This window comes from Lissotriton helveticus, chromosome 9, assembly GCF_964261635.1.
Source record: "Lissotriton helveticus chromosome 9, aLisHel1.1, whole genome shotgun sequence".
In the NCBI taxonomy this organism is placed as follows: Eukaryota; Metazoa; Chordata; class Amphibia; order Caudata; family Salamandridae; genus Lissotriton; species Lissotriton helveticus.
Genome location: NC_136070.1, coordinates 562,904,191 through 562,927,104, shown reverse-complemented (window position 1 = coordinate 562,927,104; position 22,914 = coordinate 562,904,191). Strand labels below are relative to the sequence as shown.

General features: G+C 45.4%; 1 protein-coding gene across 5 annotated transcripts in view; it reads right to left on the bottom strand.

The window, feature by feature from the left end:
* SF1 (splicing factor 1) overlaps nucleotides 1-22,914 on the bottom strand; it is a 147,104-nt gene that overhangs the window by 102,580 nt on the left and 21,610 nt on the right. For all 5 annotated transcript variants that reach the window (XM_078660472.1, XM_078660474.1, XM_078660473.1 and 2 more), the window contains exons 3-8: nucleotides 22,700-22,775; nucleotides 19,506-19,658; nucleotides 18,432-18,521; nucleotides 9,094-9,277; nucleotides 8,742-8,857; nucleotides 8,487-8,594 (exon numbers count right to left, since the gene is read on the bottom strand). In XM_078660472.1, the coding sequence (XP_078516598.1) occupies nucleotides 8,487-8,594; nucleotides 8,742-8,857; nucleotides 9,094-9,277; nucleotides 18,432-18,521; nucleotides 19,506-19,658; nucleotides 22,700-22,775 (727 nt within the window). The remainder of the gene's footprint in view (nucleotides 1-8,486; nucleotides 8,595-8,741; nucleotides 8,858-9,093; nucleotides 9,278-18,431; nucleotides 18,522-19,505; nucleotides 19,659-22,699; nucleotides 22,776-22,914) is intronic.

Genomic DNA, 22,914 nt, shown 5'->3' with positions numbered 1-22,914 from the left:
GAGGCGCAGCCTTTGATGCGGCACCACTGAGAGTTCGAGGAACGTGGTGTACCAAGCTTGGCGCGCCCACGTTGGAGCAACCAGGATGAGAGTCATCTCGTGCTGCCTTAGCTTTCTTGCGACCAGCGGTATTAGAGGGGCTGGCGGAAAAGCGTACGCAAATTTGCCTGACCAGTTCATCCATATCGCATTCCCCTGCGACAGTGGGTGAGGGAACCTGGCGGCAAAGAGTTGGCATTTTGCGTTCTCTGCTGTGGCAAACAGGTCTATCTCCGGATGACCCCACTGCTGGAAGTACGGGTGGAGAACAGACGGGTGTATCTCCCACTCGTGCATTTGATGGCTGTATCTGCTGAGCAGATCCGCCATCTGATTGTCCTTTCCTGGGAGGTGTTCTGCCATGAGGAAAATGTTCCTCTGAATGGCCCACTTCCACATGCTCTGAGCCAGATGAGACAGCTGTGGCGAGTGGGTGCCTCCCTGCTTTTGAATGTAGTACATCGCGGTCATGTTGTCCGTCCGGACTAGCACGACTTTGTTGCACAGATGTACAATGAAGGACTTGAGCGCCATGAAGATTGCCATCAGTTCCAGATAGTTGATGTGCATCTTTTGTTGCTGCGTCGTCCATAGTCCCTGCACTGTGTAAGTGAGCACATGAGCTCCCCAACCCTGGAGAGACGCGTCCGTTGTCAGGATAATCTGCGGCACAGGCTCTTGGAACAGTCGGCCCTTGCAAAGGTTGTGTGGAGTCCACCAATGCAGAGAGTCGTATGCCCGACTGGTAACCAACACTAGGTCTGTCAATTGCCCACGAGCCTGTGTCCACTGATTCGCTAAGCACTCCTGGAGCGGGCGCATGTGTAGCCGTGCGTGAGGGACTATGAAGATGCAGGAGGCCATCATGCCTATCAACTGCATGAACACTCTCGCTGGAAGCGAGTGTTGCGGCCTGAACTTTTGGATCAGAGCCTGCATGCTGTCTATCCTGACCTGGTTTGGCTGAGCCATGGCCGTCAGGGTATTGATCGTCGCGCCTAGAAACTGCCGGACATGCGCCGGCTGAAGATGCGATTTTGGGTAGTTCAGGGAGAAACCCAGATCGTGAAGAAGGTGAATTGTAGTCGACATGTCTGCGGCGCACTGGTGCTCTGACTTGGCTTGCACGAGCCAGTCGTCTAGGTAGGGGTAGACATGGATGTTCTGCCTCCTGAGGTGCGCCGCTACTGTCGCCAGACAGTTTGTGAACACCCTCGGGGCTGTTGTGACTCCGAAGGGTAGGACTTTGAACTGGTAGTGCCTGCCTTGAATAGTGAACCTGAGGTATTTCCTGTGTGACGGGTGTAGTGGAATGTGGAAATAAGCATCCTTGAGGTCTAAGGTTGCTAAGAAGTCTCCTTGGTTTAGCAAGGGAAGAATCTGTTGCAGTGTAAGCATGTGGAAATGTTCCGATAGTATGTACAGGTTGAGGGGACGTAGATCGAGAATGGGCCTGAGAGAACCGTCCTTCTTTGGAATAAGGAAGTACAGGGAATATACCCCCGTGCCTTCCTCCCCCACCGGCACGAGCTCGATTGCTCCCTTTTGCAGCATCACCACTACCTCCTGCTGCAATAAGAGCAAGTGCTCTGCGGACATAGGCCGTTGCCTTGGCGGGATGTTGGGTGGAGTGGACTTTAACTCTAGGCAATAACCATACTGGATTAGTTGTCGCACCCACCTGTCTGTGGTGATGTTTCTCCAGACGGGCAGGAACCGCTGCAGTCTCCCCCCGACAGGTGTTAGGTGGTCGGGGTGCAGTGACAGAGAGTCACTGTTTGTTGGGAGTAGAGGTGCGGGAGCTGTTGTTTCCTCTGCCGCGACCTCTGTTGCTGTTATTCCTGTAACCTCCCTTGTTCTGTTTAGTGAACGAGGATTGTGTCCCACCTTTTGTGAACTGGGATTGTTGACCCAATTGTCCTCTGGTGACTCCACGTGCACCTGAGCGACGAAAATTGCCGCCACGAAACTGCTGTGACTGTAGGGCCCCCATCGACTTAGCAGTGTCTGTGTCTTTCTTTATTTTCTCTAGGGTGGTGTCAACATCCGGACCAAACAGACTATCAGGATTGACTGGCTGATTAAGAATTGTCGTCTGAATATCCGGTTTAAACCCTGAGATGCGGAGCCACGCTTGTCGTCTCAGCATAACGCTAGTGTTGATAGCCCTAGCAGCTGTGTCCGCAGCATCAAGTGCACACTTGATGGCTGCGTTTGAGATTAGCTTCCCTTCCTCGATAAGCATTTTTGTGCCCTCTTGGAACTGTGGAGGCAGGTGTTGTACGATCTGTTCTAGGGTGTCATAGTGCGCCCTATCATAACGCGCCAAGAGCGCCTGTGTATTGGCAATGCGCCAGAAGTTTGATGCCTGTGCAGCTACTCTTTTGCCCCCTGCCTCTAGCACTTTGGATTCCTTATCCGGGGGAGGAGCTTCACCCGTAGTCTGGGAGTTGGCACGTTTCCTGGCATTGGCGACCACAAGAGAGTCCAATGGCAATTGTCCCCGAATGTATGCGGGGTCCGCAGGTGCAGGTCTGTACTTTTTTTTTCAATGCGAGGGTTGACCACTCTCGCTCTCGTCGGCTCCTTAAATATGTCCCCAGCATGCTTGAGGACACCTTTAAGCATAGGCAGTGTCTTTACTGTCCTTTCAGAGACCGAAAAAGTGTCGAAAAGGAAGTCTTCCTCCACAGGGTCGGCATGCATGTCCACATCGTGATTGGCTGCCGCCCTTTCGAGTAGGGCATGAAAACCTGCTGAATCCTCAGTCGGGGATGCCCGTGCATTAAAAGGCTGCGGGTCCTGCCCCGCACCTTGGGTGTTCTGGTCACCAGTGTCATCAAATGAATCCGGTTGCACATCAGGTTCATTGATTGGGAAATTGTACTGGTCGTCCTCATCATACCCCTCACCCTCAGAGTGGTCTGGGGAGGGAGTAGGGCTCCGTCTCGGAGGAGGCTGGATTGGTTCCGTGAGGCCTGAGGCGTCAAGGGGCACCCTTTTCTTCTTTAGTGGAATGACATAGGGGTCCACTGGCTCCGAAGTTATTTTCCTCTTATAGAGGGTCAGTTTGCCTGTGTCAGCGTCGATGAAATGCGCCGAATCGTCCTCGGATTCGAGCACCTGACGTGGAAGTGGGCCAGTCGGTGAAGAAACCACCTGTTTCGGTGCCGATTTGGTTGAAAATGCCTTGGGCGCCTCCTTCGGCAGCAAAATAAAGAGAAGTTTCCCAGACGGCTTCTCTGGAGTGTCTTTTCGCGGCTGCGTTGATGGTATCGGAGCCGACGGGGCAAAGGCCTTTTCCCTGATCCTCTTCAGTGAGTCGGCAATGGGGGACGGCACACTCACAGTTTGTGTCGGCGCCGACGAGGATGGTCTGATTTTCCCCTCGGATCCGACGTCCTTGTGGGCCTTGTGCGTCTTGGGCGCGGATCCCGTCTGTACCGCCTCCGATTCCTGCGTTCGGGGCACAGACTTCTTTCCGTGTGCCTGCGTAGCCTCCTTGGAGCCGACTTTGGCGGGTTTTGACGGCGTCGGAGCCGCTGTCCCGTGCCGACCATCTTTCTTGGAGGACCCCTCCTCTGGCGTCGGTTTCGATTTCGCAGCATCGGAATCGACGGACTTCCTCGACTTCTGCGGACCGGAGGTCGACGGAGTCGATGGGGTAGCAGGCGCCGTCGGTTTCACCGGCACGGCAGCCATCTTAGGGACACTCGAGTCCTTAACTTTCAGTTTCGATTTCGGGTCGGCCATTTTAGGTGTTGTCGATCCCGATGGTTTCGGTTTCGGTTTCGAAACAGTCTGCCCAGCAAGTAAGTCCGTGGCCGGGCCCGAAGGCGGGGCTGTGGCTTGCGGCAACGGGTCTTGGGTAAGGCCGACAGGCGATCCCGTGTCCCGGTCGGTATCCTCGTAACCTTCGGGGCAGAGCTCGTCCGCTGAGCTATCCGCCGCGGCCCCATAAATCTCATCGTCGTCTCCTACCTCGTCGACGTATTCAAGGCCTGGACCCGCGACTCCGTCGTCGTCTCCCGGATCCGCCTCGACCTCCGTCCCGGGTGGGGAGATTTGGAGATGATGACCCTGGTCCTCTTCGTCTTGGTCGCCGAAGATGTTCTCCGGATCCGGTGCCGCTTGTTTAGCTTCCATGCGCACCGCGCGCCGAAGCTTGAGAGTCTTTTTCGATCGGAACTGTGCACAGGCCTTGCACTTTCCGTCGTCGTGGTCAGGCGAAAGGCATTTGTTACACACGGGGTGTAGATCGATGTGTGGGTACTTGGACCCACAGAGCGGGCAGTACTTAAACGGGCTCCGCTCCATGTCCGAAAAGGCTTGCAGTCGTGTCGCGATGAGAAGGCCTCAAAGTTCCGAGAGCGAAGAAAACTCCGCTTATTCCGGCTCCAAGAGACGGAAGACTCGAGACCGTGCGCAGACAATACCGACGCAAGAAAATCGAGGCCTTTTGGCCGCTAAAAGTTAGTTTTACTTGGTTCCGACAGTAAGACGTCGAGACCACATCCGAACCCAATGGCGGAAAAAAACAATCTGGGGATGGAGCCGATGCCCATGCGCACTGTAGTCCAGGGGAGGAGCCACCTATCTCAGGATACTTCGAAGACTCTTCCAGGACAACAATGTGCAATCATCCGAGCCCAACACTAGGCGGCGATCTAATGCTAAGATATGAATTTAGCAGCCCACATGCCTCGAACCTTTAGTGCCCCAGTATTGGTAACTTTCATAGATTCCCATGCTTTTGTATCATTCCCCGTCTTCGGAATGGGAGTCTCGGAAACAAAAATAACATAGCAGTAGGCACAAAAGAGAAAGAAAAAAGGCCTAGGCCTCATTCCCTTTTGTAGCCCATCACCCTTTGTGTAAGAGAGACCAAACTTAGGCATCAGCCAATCAGAAGAGCCTCACCCCGTAGAACCCTCCTGAAGGAACCTCAGAGCCTCAGATTTTCGTAGCCGGTGTGTAGCCACCATTTCTGCTGAAGGCTGAGCTTTCCTCGGGGAGGTGGACGGGCGCATGGGAATCTATGAAAGTTACCAATACTGGGGAACTAAAGTTACAGGTAAGTAACTTGTTTTCTTGCCCCAGTATTGGAACTTTCATAAATTCCCATGCTTTTGTATCAGAGTAGCAAGCAGTTAGCAATAAAAAACACACACATTTTGTGTCATAGTATACATTGCAAAGCCAACATGACAGATACAAAATGTGCAAAATTATGGAAGGTGGGATAGAAAAGAAAGCTCACCAATTAGTGGAAGAGGTTCCTCAGAACTGCCTGGCCCACTGCAGTATCTTCTTGTTGCAAGGAGTCCAAGCAGTAATGCTTAGTAAAGGTGTGGACACTGCTCCAGGTAGCAGTTCTGCAAATGTTCTTTATCTGTACCCCCGCCAAGAGGGCTGTTGAAGACGCCACTGATCTTGTGGAATTTGCCCAAACCCTGCCAGTCAGTGGTTTACCTGCTGCAGAATGGCAATGTAGGATGGCACTGGTAATCCATCTTGCAATTCCCTGCTTTGACAGAGAGAGACCCTTTCTCGGACCACTAAAAGCTACAAACAATTGGGAGGATTTCCAAAATCCCTTGGTGCGATCCAAATAGAATTTCAAACATCGCTGCACATCCAGAGAATGTAGCGATCTCTCCGCTGGTGTAGCCGGGTGAGGAAAGAAAGCCTTAAGAATAACCGGCTCGTTCAAGTGGAAGTCAGAGGGTACTTTGGGTATGAACTTTGGGTTGGTTCTCAAGATAACTTTCTTTTGAATTGTAGAAAAGGCTCCTGGATTGTGAGAGCCTGTAATTCCCCAACACGCCTTGCCGATGTGAGGGCAAGAAGGAGAGCCAATTTCCATGACAGGAACTTCATGTCTGAACGATGAATTGGCTCAAACTGACTTTTCATGAGTTGAGAAAGGACGAGATTCAGGTGCCAAGTAGAGGCGGAGGTCTCACTGGTGGATAGACCCTAAGCAAGCCTTTTAGAAACTGCTTAATAATTCTGGAAGACCACAAAGAAGGTCCGGACTCCGACCGTCTGTATCTTGAAATTGCTGCCAAGTGTACCCTTATAGAAGAATGGGCCAGCCCAGACTTAGCCAAGGACAAGAGATAATGCAGAAGCTGATGAGGTTTTGAAGAAAAAGGGTCAATCTTCTCTCTCCTGCACCAAATGCAAAATCTCTTCCATTTGAGGCGATACATCTTGTTTGTGGAAGGGGCTCTCGCTTGGGAGAGGACTTCTTTAAGCTCGGTCGAGATGGGGAGATTCATAAATTCTCGCTGCTCAGGAGCCATGCTGTCCGGTTGAATGACTGTGGATCCGGATGCCAAACCTGTCCTTCTGACATTGTGAGACTGTCGACATCCCAGCCGTCGTCGATGTTGCTGCCGTCGAGACTAGTCGACGACACTGTCGTCGTCGACGCCCTCGTCGACGATGCAGTTGTCGTCGACGCCCTCGTCGACGATGCGGTCGTCATCGGCGCCCTCGTCGACGATGCGGTCGTCGTCGGCGCTGCTGTCGTCGTCGGCGCCCTCGTCAACGATGCGGTCGTCATCAGCGCCCTCGTCGACTGAGGCTCCTTCTTCATAGCTGGGGCAGCTGTTCGCGCTCAATAAAACGTTATAACATAACATAGACGACTTGGAACTTCTGTCAGAAGAATGGGAAGAGGGCTTCTTGAAGGCTGGATCAGTCTTCAACCCTTCAGAAGGCGTAGATGGTCCTACCCTCTCCTTTTCACCTTGGTGAGGAGATTTGCCTGGACCCTGACTCTCAGACTCACTGGGGGTCTTTTTTGAGGCCTTAGAAGGACGCTCCACAGAAGGAGAAGGGGAACCCTTACCCCTTTCCACTGACCTTCTTGAGGAAGATGCCAATGCCGAATCCTCACTGTCACTGGAGACAGTATCCTTCCTGGATTTCAAGTTCTGGAGCCATGTCAGAAGCCTACCCTCACGGTCCCGGAGGGTCTTAGTTGAAAAGGTGCGGCAGATCTTACAGTCCGCAGCCTTGTGGTCAGGATAGAGGCAGTAGATGCAATCCTTATGCTTATCCTCAATGAAAAGCCTTTTCTTACCACAGGTGGAACATGGCTTGAAAAGGGCTTTCTTCTGGTCAGACATCCTGGAAGGATCAGCAGACAAACTGACGAGAAAACGAATAGTTTTCTTACCTGTCGGTGTAGTTTTGCAGCTTGAAGATCTTTCTGGATTCACTATGCTTCGCTAGTGAATCCAGAAAGATCTTCAAGCTGCAAAACTAATCGTTTTCTTACCTGTCGGTGTAGTTTTGCAGCTTGAAGATCTTTCTGGATTCACTAGCGAAGCATAGTGAATCCAGAAAGATTCACGCTGCAAAACTGAAGAAAAATGTTGAAGAATAAACTCCTGAAGAGTAGATAGAGCAGAGCTCAAAGGAGACTCCCTAAGCACAACGTGCGGTAGAAAATCTGAGGCTCGGAGGTTCCTTCAGGAGGGTTCTAAGGGGTGAGGCTCTTCTGATTGGCTGATGCCTAAGTTTGGTCTCTTTTACACAAAGCGAGTGATGGGTTACAAAAGGGAATGAGGCCTAGGCCTTTTTTCCTTCTCTTTTGTGACTACTGCTATGTTATTTTTGTTACAGAGACTCCCATTCCGACGACGGGGAATGATACAAAAGCATGGGAATCTATGAAAGTTCCAATACTGGGGCAACCAACGTATACAACTCAGAGTGCATTAACTGTAAACCCCAGGATAATGTGATATCAAGCCCATACCTAGAAACCTTCTCTTTAACCTACTACAGGTGTTTTCGCAGGGCTTGTGTACAGGCTGGGTATCCTGCCCTCAATGCTGTATCTCAATGTTTATACTGTTATAGCTGCGTCCGCTAAGTCAGAGTTTTATGTACATAGCATGTGAGAAGCCCACTGAGGTAGCTTTAGGGGGCTCTACTATTCACAGGTTGGACTAAATCTTATCTGGCAAGTCGAGAAATATAATGTGCAGAAAAGTGTTACATATTATGAATATTTTTCCGCATTTTAAGTTTCTCCCATTTAATAAAAACGGTTGTATGTTCGTGTTAAACGTGCAACACTGGCACATACGGCAAACGTAATGTCCTGTGTCACAAGTACATAGGACACAGGCTCTCAGTTACCCATAATACCCCAATCACAAGCATACATGTTCATATATCCTTAAAGACCACACCTACTGACACATGACAGCCAACAGTGCATTGTTCAATCCAAAATATTTGGCTCTATGGACATTAGGTTTAAATGTCAATGAAGCTGGGCAAGGGGGTTTCTGGTAACAAATCGCGTGTTGCCTAGTCTAAGGAACCTCACAACGCTTTTCACTGATAAGTAGCTCTCACTACAGAAAAGGTTGGAGACCCCCTGATCCAGAACAACAAAAACACAAAATAAAGCCAGGGCTAACCTTGCAAACTTGCAATCTGATGCGATGTGCCCCGCCCCGCCACACTTGGTGCAAAGTGTTGTGTTGGTGATACTGCGAGGTTCAGTGCTCTGCCATGGCCTCAGGATCCTTTAAAAACAAAATAAAGTACCGTAAGCACAATGTAAAAAGCAAACAGAAAAAGCAAGGCTGGCTCCAAGTGTTAAGAGGGTAGAATCAAACATTCAAATTCTGTCCCCACTGAAACTGAACAACCCTTCCCAAGAAGATGCAAACCTGTTGTCATCCTCACGAAGTGTGCCATTCAGACGAGCCAGTTCTCGCAGCTGCATCTTCCGTAGGTCATTTTGATCCTCTGGAGTCTCAATGCCCTGCTTTAGGATGTTACGAATCTACAAAACACAAATTGAAAAAAAAATTGAAATAAAAATAAGGTCTTTACAGTATGTTGTACATGCTGAACCCATCCCTAGCCAATATAATGCAATACAATTTGCAAACTTGGACAAAACAAAAAAAATTGACCTAGAAACCCATGTTTAGTAATAGTTGTTAACAATGTGTACTCTACCGCCACCACCAATCGGTTGCACATGATGGACTACCTTTCCATCACAACTTTAGGTACCTGTTCTACAGCTTTCTTCACATTCTCCATTGTGTTGGCAGTAACTAGAGCATGCAACGGTTCGTCTTCGCCCGGCAGCATTTGTCCATCTTTCCTTCCCACCTTTCCTTCTTTCACAGATCCTTTGCCTCGAATCATGATCTTGGCATTACACTCCTTCTCAATGTTCTTCAATGTATTGCCTCTGCAAAGACAAGCAGGTTACCATGAAGTGGCCGTGTGCTGCTGGATAGGCTGCAAGATGACAGAACAAGTTCCTCTGAATAAAAAGTTACTCACTTGCAACTACAGTTCTGCAGCCCTGGTATCCTTCATGGATTTACACGCTTGAATTGTCGGTCGTCAGGCTGGGCACCCTCGGGAGCCAGTATAAATATAGCAGTATTTCAATACTGCAATAAACATTTAAAACAAATTGACAAATGTCAATTAACAACATCCTATGACCTGAAGGCTTGCCAATAGGTGGAATGGCTTAGGGTGCCCACCAGCCAAATTTTTATAGATTGTAAAGAACAAGTTACTTACCTTCGGTAACGATTTTTCTGGTAGATGCAGTATCTGCCTGTGGATTCCTCACCTTGTGAATATCCCCCTGCGCAGCAGCCAATCGGAAACTTTTGTAGCTCTCCACGCCGGCGAGGTCATGGACGACGTCACAGAGGGAGGCACCACTGGAGCGCCCTCATGTGCCAGCGTGCATGGTTGACCAGCAGAATGCAGGAAGCAAACAGACCGAGCAGGCGAAGGACCTTCAGGACTGGAACGACCGCTCCATTGTAAAACAAAGGAATAATTTCCTGAATGTCGAGAATCCTTTGAGGAGGAGGGAATGCCCAGCAAACAGTAGAGTCCAGTACTGCCTCTATAAACAGGTTGCGCTGTGAGGGCACCAGGTGAGACTTGGGTACATTTATCGATAAACCCAACCTGTACAACAACTGAGTCGTCTCTTGCAGATGATGGAGTACCTCCTCTGGAGAATCTGCTTTGATCAGCCAGTCGTCCAGATAGGGGAATACAGGAATCCCCGACCTCCTGAGATGGGCTGCCACCACTCCCATCACCTTGGTGAAGACGAGGCGCAGTAGTAAGACCAAACGGAAGGACCGCAAACTGGTAGTGTTGCGACCCCACCGTAAAACGGAGATACTTCCTGTGCGACTTCAGGATTGGGATGTGAAAATACGCGTCCTGCGAGTCGAGCGACACCATCCAGTCTTCTTCCAGCAGCGCCTGAAGAACCTGCGCAAGGGTAAGCACCTTGAACTTCTCTTGATTCAGATAAAGATTCAAGATCCTGAGATCCATGATTGGACGAAACCTGCCATCCTTCTTGGGAATCAGGAAATACCGGGAGTAGCAACCCTGACCCCTTTCCTGCTCTGGAACCACCTCTATCGCGCCTTTCTTTAACAAAGACAGAACCTCCTCCTGAAGGAGACAGAGATGTTCCTCTGAGCAAGCCCCTTGACAAGGAGGGTAAGTTAGAGGGAATTCCCTGAAGGGAAGAGCATACCCATTTGCCACAAGATTGAGAACCCATTGGTCTGTAGTGACAGATTCCCAATCCCGCAGAAAATGGGTAAGCCGACCCCCAACAGGACCAACATGACTGGGAATGGGGAATCTAGGGCTGCTTTTCTGCGGTGATAGGAGGAGAGGTAGAGGAAGAGGAGGAGGAGGGTTGGCGACCTCGTGGACGACCTCCGTTTCTTCCTCTATAAGAGTTATACAACGTATTTTGTTGCTGCTGCTGTTGCTGTTGACGAGGCTGCCCTTGCGAACGAAAGGATGACTTCCCGAATCCTCTATATTTACTAAAGGATCCTCTAGACTGGGACTGCAAGCCAAGTGATCTTGCCATGGCATTACTATCTTTGAATCTTTCAAGTGCGGCATCAGCCTTCTTACCAAACAGTCCCGTACAGTCAGTCCAACAAAGTAGCCTGCACATCTTGTGAAAAGTCTGAAGAATTCAACCAAGCTCCCCTTCTCGTAGCCACTGCAGAGCCCATAATCCTAGCCACCGAGTCAGCTGTATCCGGGCCACTTTGAATGACCTGGCGCGCAGCAGCTTTGGTATCATCGAAAACCTCCTGAAAGTTCTTCCTGTCATCATCAGAAAGTTTCGGCAGCAAATGTTTAGAGGAATCCATCAAGGCACGGATATACCTTCCCATCAGACAAGTTGCATTTGATGACTTCAGTGCCATGTTCGCTGATGAGAACACCTTCTTAGCGGACTGATCAATCCTCTTTGAATCCTTGTCAGCTCGAACCTGCGGAAAAGCTCCTGAAAACTTCTTTGAACAAGCCGCCTGAACCACAAGGCTCTCAGGTGAAGGGTGAGCTGACAAAAATTCTGGATCCTCCGGTGCCACTCTATATCTCCGTGCCGCAGTCCTAGAGACTGCAGGAGCAGATAAAGGCTTTTTCCAAACCTCCAACACCGGCTCCAGAATTGCCTCATTAAATGGTAACAAAGGCTCAGTCACAGAGGAAGGAGAATGCAACACTTCAGTCAATAGATTGGACTTAAATACAGTGGTTGGAAGATTAATGTCCAATAACTCGGCAGCTTTTCTCACAACTGTGTGATATGGGACAACCTCCTTTGAAGGAGCATCTGGACCAGGAGAAAAATCCCACTCAGGGGAGACATCAAGACCACTTGCATCTTTTAATTCCGCAAAATAGTCCTTAGAATCAGGAAGTTCACCTTCCTCCAAGTCCTTCTGATAGCGTGCCTCTTCCACAACTCTTTATGCCTCCCTCCTGGAGCGGATCCTCGGGACCGGAGTCGATGGATGCACAACCGACTCCATCGGATTCGGAACCGGCAGAGAACGTGGATCCGACATCGCCACTAACGCCGAACAGACGGCGCCAGAGATTCTCGATATGGCTCCGGAGCCCTCGAAGAAAGGGCATAAATGGAGCCTGGGCATATGCCTGAGGGACACCCAAATTAAAGGCAAAAGGACCCCTGGGGCCCGCAGGCGCACCAGAGGGGTACATAGCCTTGCAAAGACACCATACATTGCGTTCAGATAGTGTGATGGGTCTTGGCCTGGAGCCGGAAAAGGGGGATAATTTCCCGGCGCCGGCTCAAAAGCCGGTGTACCTGGAGTCGGGCCCGTCGGTGCCGACAAAGGAACCTCTTCAGGCTGCTCCCAATCTTCTTGCTCAGCTTCACCCGGATCCGAAGAATGGACCTAATCAGATGGTGCCGGCGTCGGAGAACGAGAGACCTCGACTTCAGGAGACACTTCCTTCTCTGGCGAGCCCGGTTTTGAATGAGAAGGATCGACTTCACTACTGCGACGTCGAGGAGAAGACGACTTTGGCGCCAGTTCCTTATCAGAGTGACGCCTTGAAGAGTGCTTCTTTCTCTTATGCCTCTTCGATTCCGAATGTCCCGGCGCCAACTTCGAGCCCGACCTGGACTCGGAACGAGATCTCGACCTCGTCCTTCTTTTACTCGCCTTCTTACTCTTCTTCATTTTAGCAATGAACAACTTTGCTTCCCTTTAAAGCCTTAGAGGTCATCTTCCTGCAACACTCATATCCATCGACGTCGTGATCGGAAGACAAGCACCATACGCAGTCCTCGTGCGGATCAGTAATGTACATCTGCTTCCCACACTCCCTGCAGGGCTTGAAACCAGATTTCCTCCCAGACATCTTCGAAAGGAGACGAGAAGAACAGACAAGAACTATAACAATGTAACTACGGAGAGTCCCAAGAAACCCTTGGCGTCGACAGCGCGTAAAAAAAATTAACTGACGCCATCACGCCGACAAGCCCTATTATGGATCCAGTGAGCCAGCGGGGTCGCGAGCGGAGTCGTACCCTCTGTGACATAGTCCATGACCTCGCCGGCATGGAGAGCTACAAAAGTTTCCGATTGGCTGCTGCGCAGGGGGATATTCACAATGTGAGGAATCCACTGGCAGATGTATCTATCAGAACAAGTACGCAGTAGCCTCATTAACAGAGTATGGTGGGTGCATGTGAATCTACGAAAGCTGCTGAGGCCAATTGTAGTTATGCAACTTTCTTCTGCAGCTACGGATCTTTCACAGATTCACATGCTTGAAAAAAGATTACAAGAGCAGTTTCCTATTTGTAGTTTAGGCAGAAAAGAAGTATACATTAATGAAATAAGTTGTGTAGTACCACCGTCTGACCCACTGCTGTTTCAGTCTAAGACTGGACATCTATCTAGAACACATCTGGCAAGCATGTGGGTTCGAAGACCAAGTTGCCACAAATGCCTACCAGGAGAACTTCTGCAAAGAGTGTGGTTGATGCTGCCATGCCCCTTTGTTGAGTGAGCTATAACCTTGCAGCCAAAACATCTGCCAGCCTTTATAAGGCACAATGAAATGCACAGTTATCCTCTTGAAATGTTCTGGTTCAGAGGACGGCCATTCTTAGCATTTCAACTTGAAACAAACAGGTCTTTAGCAAGACCGTCCTTTTCTCAAGATTTTTTTTTTAGGAATATCTTGATGTGTAATGAACGCAGAGCTTCCTCAGTAGCCTTCAACAGTTGAGGGGTGGAAAAGGGTGGCAAATATATTCTTTTCATTAGAATTAAATGTGGTGGGATCTTTTGGGATAAACTTCGGAAGGTAAGCCAATGTCGCTGTACTCATTTCATGTACGGTGGTTTTACTGCGAAAGCAAGAATCTTACCCACTCAGCTAACTGAGGTGATGCCTAGTAGGAAAGCAGTCTTCCATGACATTTGAAGTGAAGCTTTGAGTACTAAATCGAACATTGTTCTGATCAGTTTGCCCAAAACAGTGTTTTACTCCCATGCGGTCATGTTCTCTAGTAAAGGTGAATAACTAAAACCGGCCTTGCATGAGTTCTTTTACTTCAGTGTTGGAGAAGAACAAAGACAGACTGGGATTTTAGATACCTATAAATAGTAGCCAAGTGTACTTTTGTAAATGTATGGGTTAGCCTATTTTCTGACAAACTCAGAAGATAAGGTATTAATTCTAGGTCTGCAATAGCCAGGAGGTCCCAAAAGGTCTGTGTAACAGAATAATCTGGCCCAAGTAGGGGTGACAAGCATGATGGGGTACATTTAGGCTTCTTTTGAAAACTAGTTAAGACTTATATCGGGGGACAAGCATAAACAAATGTACCCAACAAGGGTGCTGAAAACACTTGTCCCTTGAGAGTTGAGATATTACCACCTGTTTGGGAAGAGTTGGCATTTAGTATTCACCAATGTCTAAGATGCTCAACAGTGGTTTGCACCGCCAGCTGAAGATCATTGCTGTCGGATGTCTACTTCTCATTCTGTCAATCCACATACTTTGAGGGCATCTGTAGTTTCATTTTGCAATCCAGCAACATTGCCTAAAGTTACAAGTGGTTAAGTCATTTTGCGTTAAAATCCAAAGCCACCCCAGCCGTTGAGCTTCTTGATATAGTTGTTTGGACTTTGTCCCTCTCCATTTCCGTGTGTAATAAAGAGTCAACATATTGCTAATTTGTGTTTTGACACAATTTTGCAGCTTTATAGTTGGGAATGTCTTTAATGCCAGCTTGACTGACCTCAATTCTATCAAATTGATATGGATGTTTTCCCTTAGAAGAGAACTATTCCACTCAGTCTTGCAGATGTTGCCCAGTCCTTAGAGGTATCTGTTTTCATATGAACGTTTGGTTTGAGCTTGTAAAGGAGATGACCAGCACAGATGTTCATTTTCTTTTCACAAGACCATGGCCTGTCATTTTGTTGGCAAGCATCCCACCAGTGGGATACTGGTTTCCATTGCATGCCAAGAAATTCCAAAAGGGACCTGGTCCTTAGTTGGCATTGCTTTATGAATAAAATATAGGAGATCAATACCTGGAAGCACTTTCTACTCTCACCCTTAGACCAATTCAGGAAATGAGAAAAATTGGTTTAATAGTGAGAACTGGGCAAAGTAGCTTTCTTCCTCTTTTTCTGTGATGGGGATGCTATTCAGTTGATGTTTGCGCTTAAGAACAATGTGCTCAGTCAATACTAGGATACTTTTAATACGGAGTTTAAGGCTTAAACACCTCCATAAATCTTTAGTTCTTGAGACTAAAACTGATGTTGTGCTTCAATAAGCCAGCCGAAGTATGGATATATTGCTATTCGAAAACGACTTGCGTCTACTGGAGCAAAGCATTTCATATGTGCATGTACACCCTGGGTGAAGGTTTGAGACCGAATGGGAGCAACTTGGCCTGGTACGGTTCTCCGTACACAATGAAGAGATGTTAGATGCTTTCAATGATCAGCAATCTTCTTTTTGTTTGTCAGCATTACATCCATCAAGGACAATATTTTGAAAGGTTGCTTCTTCACAATTTTGTTTAAACGCTTAAAGATCTAGAATGGACTTCCATTCCCTTTCAGGGAAAAAGAGAATCTGGAGTAAACCCTAAGTTCACCTCAGTTTGCTACTAGTTCGGTGTCATTTTTTCTTCTCATAGGACCTTCAAGTTGTGGTCTTTCCTCCTGGCAGAAGGAGATGTTGGCAGCAATGTTAGAAATTAAATTGTCTTCATACTGAATTACTTTGAATATAAAAAAAATGTTATGTTTTGCCAGGTTATTAGATATGCCCTTACCTTTACTTCACATAGGCATGGGCTGCAAGGAAAGGTAGTAGGCCACCCTCTTTCCTGTCCCAGTTTGTGGCTGCATCATTTGGCCTCCTCGGTCGTCCCATTTTCCGCATGTATTTTTTCATACGAGTGTTACGGTTCTGTAAATAATTTTGTTTGCTATGGATGAAAGGCAGATGAAGAACCTGGCAGAAACAATCTTCCATTCGGCAGCCATCTGTAGAAGCAAGATTGGCTCTTTAGTAAGACTAAGACTCCAAGTGATTTTTAAACTCCTGCAATGTTTTATCCAGATGTGATCCAGAAAGCTGTGCACCATTAACATGCACGTCTATAACCCTTTCCCAGTACCTCGGGACGAAAAGTTGTGCTGCAGAGAAAGCCACAGCTTAAAATGGCACCTGCCACCATTTGTCTGAAACCTGCTTTGGAAGCATTAGAGCTGCTTCTCGGAGGGCAGACAATGCAATTACGCCTTGTCGGAGTATTGATTTTGCTTCATTCAATAGCAGTCTCTTGTGGCAAATATTCCTGCTCTTTTCCCAATCTTAGTCTTTTACCCTCCCCATAGTCTATGGGCATCACACATGGAATTGCTGCATTCCATGATCAACATGGCTCCTGTTGCAGAATTAAGCATACAGGTAAGACCAACTTTCCGTATGCACGGCAACTGGAATTAAGTGGTAGACGAGGGCCAAATTATGTGTGTAATGTGGCACATTTTCTGATAGCATCACTTCATTATTTTTACACTTGTTAACACTGTCTGGACACATGTTGCTCCTTAGTACCAGTTCAACACCAAACATAGAAGTAAGCAACAGAAAGGTGACCAGTCAACCCGTGCAAAGGGCCTTTCACTGCGCTGCAACACGTATCCAGTGCGTTTTAGTAACTTTTGAACTGTTTGAGCTAGAAACTAATCTTTTGTGGTTAAAAAGTGTGCCGATTATATAGCAGGTGATGGATTATGTAACAAAACAAAATCTATGCAAAAAGAGTTGCAGTGCATTGCAATGCAATGGCATAATTCCAGAAGCCCTGCCTATAAGTAATGAAGTACAAGCATTTTTCTGACTGACTGGTTTATCTTTAAAATCAAAAAGGAAGCATTTCTTTTAAACAATGTGTTGTGGCTTTCTTGCTCCCAGATGACGAAGACTTACTTGTTGATTAAAAAAACAGTTGACAATGACTTAGTCTTCTTCAGAGGCCACAAGATGCATCGTACATAATGGCAGAGGCATACATTTTGACTTCTTTGCTGGTAAACCACTTGAGAATGTAGGTGTGATGGCACCATATTCAGAAATTGTCCCTAAAACAGAGCTTGGAGGTGAAACACTGTAGCCATTTCTTTTGATACATATCCTAATCTGGAATATTTTTTTTTATGTTTAGATAACTATTCTTAGAGGATGCCCGTGGTAATTTAGCATTCAAGTGTAGCAGCCTACACAGATTTATAGGTTAACATACCATGTCACGTCGCTTAGATTTATGCACAAAATAAGTACATTTAGTGAGTGGGTCAACAGTAAATACTTGACAGGCCTTGAAAAGACGACCTTGCTTGTGGAGATTTGGTCATGCTTTAGTCAGAAATATTAAGACTGAACATCAACTCCATAAAAAAGATTTTTTTAAGGACTGCGGACTGGAAAGCATGATTTCTTGAAGTGTCCTGGTCAATTCAGGAGAGCAATGTCAGAGGATTGCCTATTTCATATAACCATGGGGAAGAAAATATTGCAGTTGGAGTCTCGAAGGAGAATCTGAACCCTGAGCACTTACACATGACTGACAAGAGGCATGGTCATAATACATTGCATGGGCTGAATGTGGTCTATTGATGTTTGTCCACCAGTTTCCAATATTAATTGTGGTATTGAAATACTGCTTGTGCTAGCAGTGGCTATCAAGGGTTTCAGATTCACATAGTTCAATTTTCTACTGATGTCAGACTATGAAAGATCCAATGTTGCATAACTGGTCAGCAATTAAAGAAACCTAAACAAACAATAAGTCGATAAGCCCATGTCACTTTCACCTCTTTTCAAAATGAAGGTAGCATCCATTATGCACAGAGTAAAAAAAAAAAAAAAAATGTCATACAAACAATAAACCAACACTTACCTCATAGGAGCAGGCAACTAAAAAGGGGGGGGGGTTGTATACTTTTTGGGGTGGTTCACAGCAAAAGAAAAAATGTACATTTACACATACAAAAAAGTTAAAGTGCTCTAGTGAAAAACAGTAAAATATATGGATGACACTTTTTTCCACTAAAAATCCAACAATCAAAACATGTTTCGTTACTTGCTTCAGGATGGTGAATTTCCAGACACTAAGCACACAATGATGCTGCTGCAACCTGCTGCTTGTAAGTGGCAACGCCAACTACCTCTTTACTTAGGCTTACATCATTTTAAAGTATCTTGCTTTTTGTAAATAGGTTTCATCCCAATAAAGTAATTTGTTTAAATTCTCCTTACAATTACAAAAATGAAAGACTAACAAACCGTTTTTGAAGTGTTTCCTTGATAAAAATGTGTTTCCAGGATCTGGAAAATGGGCTGAGCTAGAATTTATTCAAGTAAATGGAGAACCCTGAACCAAAACACATATCCATATATCCACATAAAACGATATACTATAAAAACACACAATCAATTGTGCTGTGAACGAAGAGATTGTAACTCACCGTGGCCCAATAAGAAGTCCAACAAAGTTTATCTCTGGGTATTCATCTTGTGGAATCATCACCTTGTCACTCACTCGTGTTGCTGGAGGTCTGGGAACAAAATGATATTTACAAAACCAGCTTAACTGGTCCCATTTTGAAACGGTCCTGCCAAAACTAAGCATTTATCAGGGATTTTCGTTGACAAACTGAGTGAATCCGGTTGACTGGTCAGTAGCCATCCCCATTCCCAATCCAAAAATAACTGGAAACTGGCTATCACCGATTCAAATCTTTCCGTCAGACCTCAAGGAGTAGCAAGTAGCAGATTTTGACATAATATGCTTGTGAGAAAATAAACACAGCCTTACGTTACATATGGCACCACTACTGATCACTACATTACTATAATCTCTTCACAGCATCTATTTCGGAGATTGGGCTCTCTGTGTCTGTGGCTAGGGAATGGAATGGAATAAACTGCTTAGCTTAGGAATGGAATAAGCCTCCTCTTGAACGCTATGACATTCCTAGTTTCTTTCCCTAATGATAGTTTCAAACAAGCCTAAAAGCTTCTTTTTTTGTTTTAACCTGTTGTGCTTCATAAACAACTAAATCCCTATGGCTCCAATTGAGGACTAATAGAACAGTGATAAATACAATCACTGATATACTTAATTTTTAATACTACTCCCTTAGAGACCCCGCAATTCCTTTTAAAAGGTATTATGTTAGGCTACAACAGCTAAGATAGCTGAACCTTCTTAGGGCACAGCACAATACATCTAGTAAGAACTTTACTATGATACTCTTTACACGAAGATAATCAGTAATATCAGTGGTATAGTTTTGCAGGGCTAAAACTTTGTGGCAGAAATTACTCTACACTACATTTCCATCCAAGTTACTGCGGCCACAGAAAAAAAAACATTTACCTCACAACTCTAAAGAGTTCATAGGTAAACATTAAACATGGTCATTTTACTTCCTAATATTTGCTGTTTCTTCAACTGCCTTAACTGAATGCTTGCCTTTTTGACTTTTTACTCAATGGAAACCAGATGATTAATCATAAACTGTTGACAGTGCTCTTACTTGTAATCTGCCGGTGGTTTAAAATCTGGGTTAAGGGCAACCATTTCTGTGATCAGGTTATGCCTCTCTTCCTCCAGTTTCTTTCGTGTTCGAAACTCGCGAGTATTCAGGCGTTTCCCCTCGCTATTGTAGATTGGCTCTGGAGATGGAGACCTGTAGGAAACAATATGGTATTCACTACTCACTTGTTTAACTGTTGTATTGAGCCACATTTCCCCACATACCAATAACGACAGAGGCGCTCTAACTCCAACACTAAAATACCCAGCCTCAACAACTGATATGTTTAAGCCCAACAGTATAGTTGGAAAAAGTATCTGATTGGGGATGTTAAATTCTAAGTATGTGATAATTTGAAATTGCTAAACTGTCACAGTAGAAACAGTTTAAACTGCCTAATGTATGGGGATACTGACAAAAATGAACAATGGATCAAGATAAGGAAAGAATTTCCCCATCACAGCTGATTCAGAAAAAACAAGGGAGCATTTTTACTAAAAAAAAAAAATAAAGCAATTCGAGGAGCTGGCACTCTGCAATAGCAGCAATGTTGCAGCACCCCAAAAATGATGGCCAAGAACTTCAGCTCGGCTATCCTCTCCTCCACTGTGATGGCAGCATCGGTACAGAGTGTTCACTTGTTCTCAAACCAGAGGTAGAAACTGGTTTAAAAGGAAGAGGTTAAGTGGCCGTACAGCCTCCAGCCAATGCCCTTGCAGCCCCCCCCCACCTCCCAAATTCAAGACACCACGTGCAGGGGGGAGCAACTGCTTCCTAAACAGGATCAAATGTTCATTGTTTCGTTACTAGGAAAAGTTAACAGCTAAAAGTAAAACAATGGTCAGTTTAATTACCACAGTGATTTTGCGGTAAGAAAAAAAATGATTAGAACACTTCTAAAATTGACAAGTTAAAGAAACGTTTTTAACATTCAGGATAATTTTGACCAAGCTGCAAGAATGGAAGAGGTTACCCACATCAGGTTATCAAATAACATCCTGAAAGATTATGGAACCTACATCCTCTTTTGGGGTAAATAACCTTTGGCTGGTTGGAGAGGAAGTGTTATTTGGGTTCACATCAATTCAACAAAAGGAAAAAAAGTTAAAGTTTGATTATTTTGGCTGAGAATTACACTTCACACGTTCAAACCAGAGCCTCAACACAGTGGGAATCAAAACCAGTTTTTATATCCCTAGTATCGTTGGTGCAACCTCTACTATCTATGTAGTGTCCAACAATTAAAATACAAGGTGAAGGAGGAAGTGGTTAAAGTTTTAAATGAAACCCTTTGAAGAAAGTGCTTGAATGCTATTTGCACAACCACAGCGGCACTTATGTTTTTAAAATTATGTCCTTTGACATGGTTCTACCAAACAGGAGAAATTGTTGCTATAGTAAAAGAATAAATAAAATAAAAATATAAGACCCTTTATGTCACTTTTTTACGTCTGATTTCAGGATGGTAGGTTTGCATACCCACCTAAAGTCCTAGCAGCTACAGGAAGTTCTCAGATTTAAATCTGCAAATTCTGAATGCTTTCGGTTGCAGGGTAACAGGAGGAATGCATCCAATGTAACCAATGCCTCAAAATAACTAAGTGTCACGTTCACCAGACTTGCTGAGAAATCCAAGCCACCTTCACATTAGGACATCCCTTCAATGGAAATAACTAAACAGATTCTAAATTTACCTAGAAACAAGTTATTGTAATTTAAATGTTAAGATAACCCAGAAAGATGCGAGCCCACATAAGGATTAAATATATAAAATTGAAATATATATATACACATACATACATATACACACACACGCACGAGAGAGACAAAAAGTTACATGTCCTAATTAACAAAAGGGAAAAGTAAACATTAGAAGTTAAAAAAAATTCTCCCCAGCTAGATCTGGCCAACTGCACTGAAGTGCATCAGTACTGCTACATTTTGAAACTACACTTTGAGAAATGTAGGCCATTTACTTAAATGAAGACCCATCCTAAAACTCAATAGGCACCCAACCGCTTTGGTCATTTATCAGTATATGTCCCATTTGGCTGTTCCCAATGTGACAAGTAAGAAGACAGGCCTTTGTGGAGGCTGTTTTTAGCAATACTCTAGCAGAGTTAAATATCAAATGTCAGGCTTTCGCATTTTACTGCTTTCTTCCACCAGGAATAATCAAAGGCAACAAAACGTGCAGAACGTCCAGTTTTTTTTTTACCCAAATCACTAAACTTCATGTACTTTCTAAGTATAGTAAACAACTCTGGGGGGAAAAAGCAGAGGTAAGCCTATAGACAAACACAAAAAGGGTATATGAAGTCCTCTACCATCTTAAATAAAGGTCGTACCTTTTAAAATAAGCCCATTTACAAATCTATAAAGGCGTCTATTTTTTTAGCACAAGTGCAAAGCAAATCTAGTGTACACAGTGCTTTTGAGAGAAAGGTGACCACACAGAAGGTCTCATTAAATAACGCAAGTCACACACTGCAAATTAGTTAACCAAACATCCGTCACAATTCAGAATTTTTGGAGCAAATTTAAAACATCTCATTTTTCTATCAATAGGGTTAAAATTAAATGTCTCTTACTTCGGATGCAACTATCAGAGTTAAGCAGTACTAAGGGGGAGAAAAATCACAATAAAAAAAACAGCTACTGGTGTAAGAAATGCAAATGAAACCAAATTGCAAAGTAATGTCCTCTAAATTCTTAAGATGGTCTGAAGTAAAGCACCCAAATGACAAATTATAATTTGAAGGAACGCATGATTAGGTACTTTGTTCCAGTGTGGTGATTTTTTTTTAAGTCACAAGAGCACAGTTTTGTTTGGTGTAGATCAACATATTCAGTCTACTCCTACAAAAGCAGCACCGCTACACTATGGAAATGCTCTGGAATACTGTATCAACTATGATAGGTTTTGAAGTCACCTAAAAATGCCTGTGCAGTAAAAAACAAACATTTTAAGTAGTGACGTATGCCAGCTTCAGTTTAACTAGCAAAGATATTCCTTGAGTGGTTCAGAGGAGCAAAGTTTCAAAAATAAGACTGACATACTCTTTATTCTCCAGATCCCACACTAAAGCTGTCCAAAATCCTGAGATTCCTTACTGATCTGACATGATGCCATCAAAAAAAGGTATTAAAAAGTTAAAGTGTTACTGTCAGCTGGTTAAAACTTGTATCCCAACCTGTCCTCAGGGTTAGGGGGGATCCCCAGGTCTCCTGTGCGCAGTTTACGAGTCAGGTCTTCAATCTGCAGTTGTACTGGAAGAAACCAGGTTAGGAAAGAAAAAAGGATGGAAAAAAGACAATGTTACCACAATCATTTCAACTTAACATTAAATCATGAAGAACTGGAGAATATGCAAGGAACGGCCGGCAAGTGAGCACCTGGAGAACAACT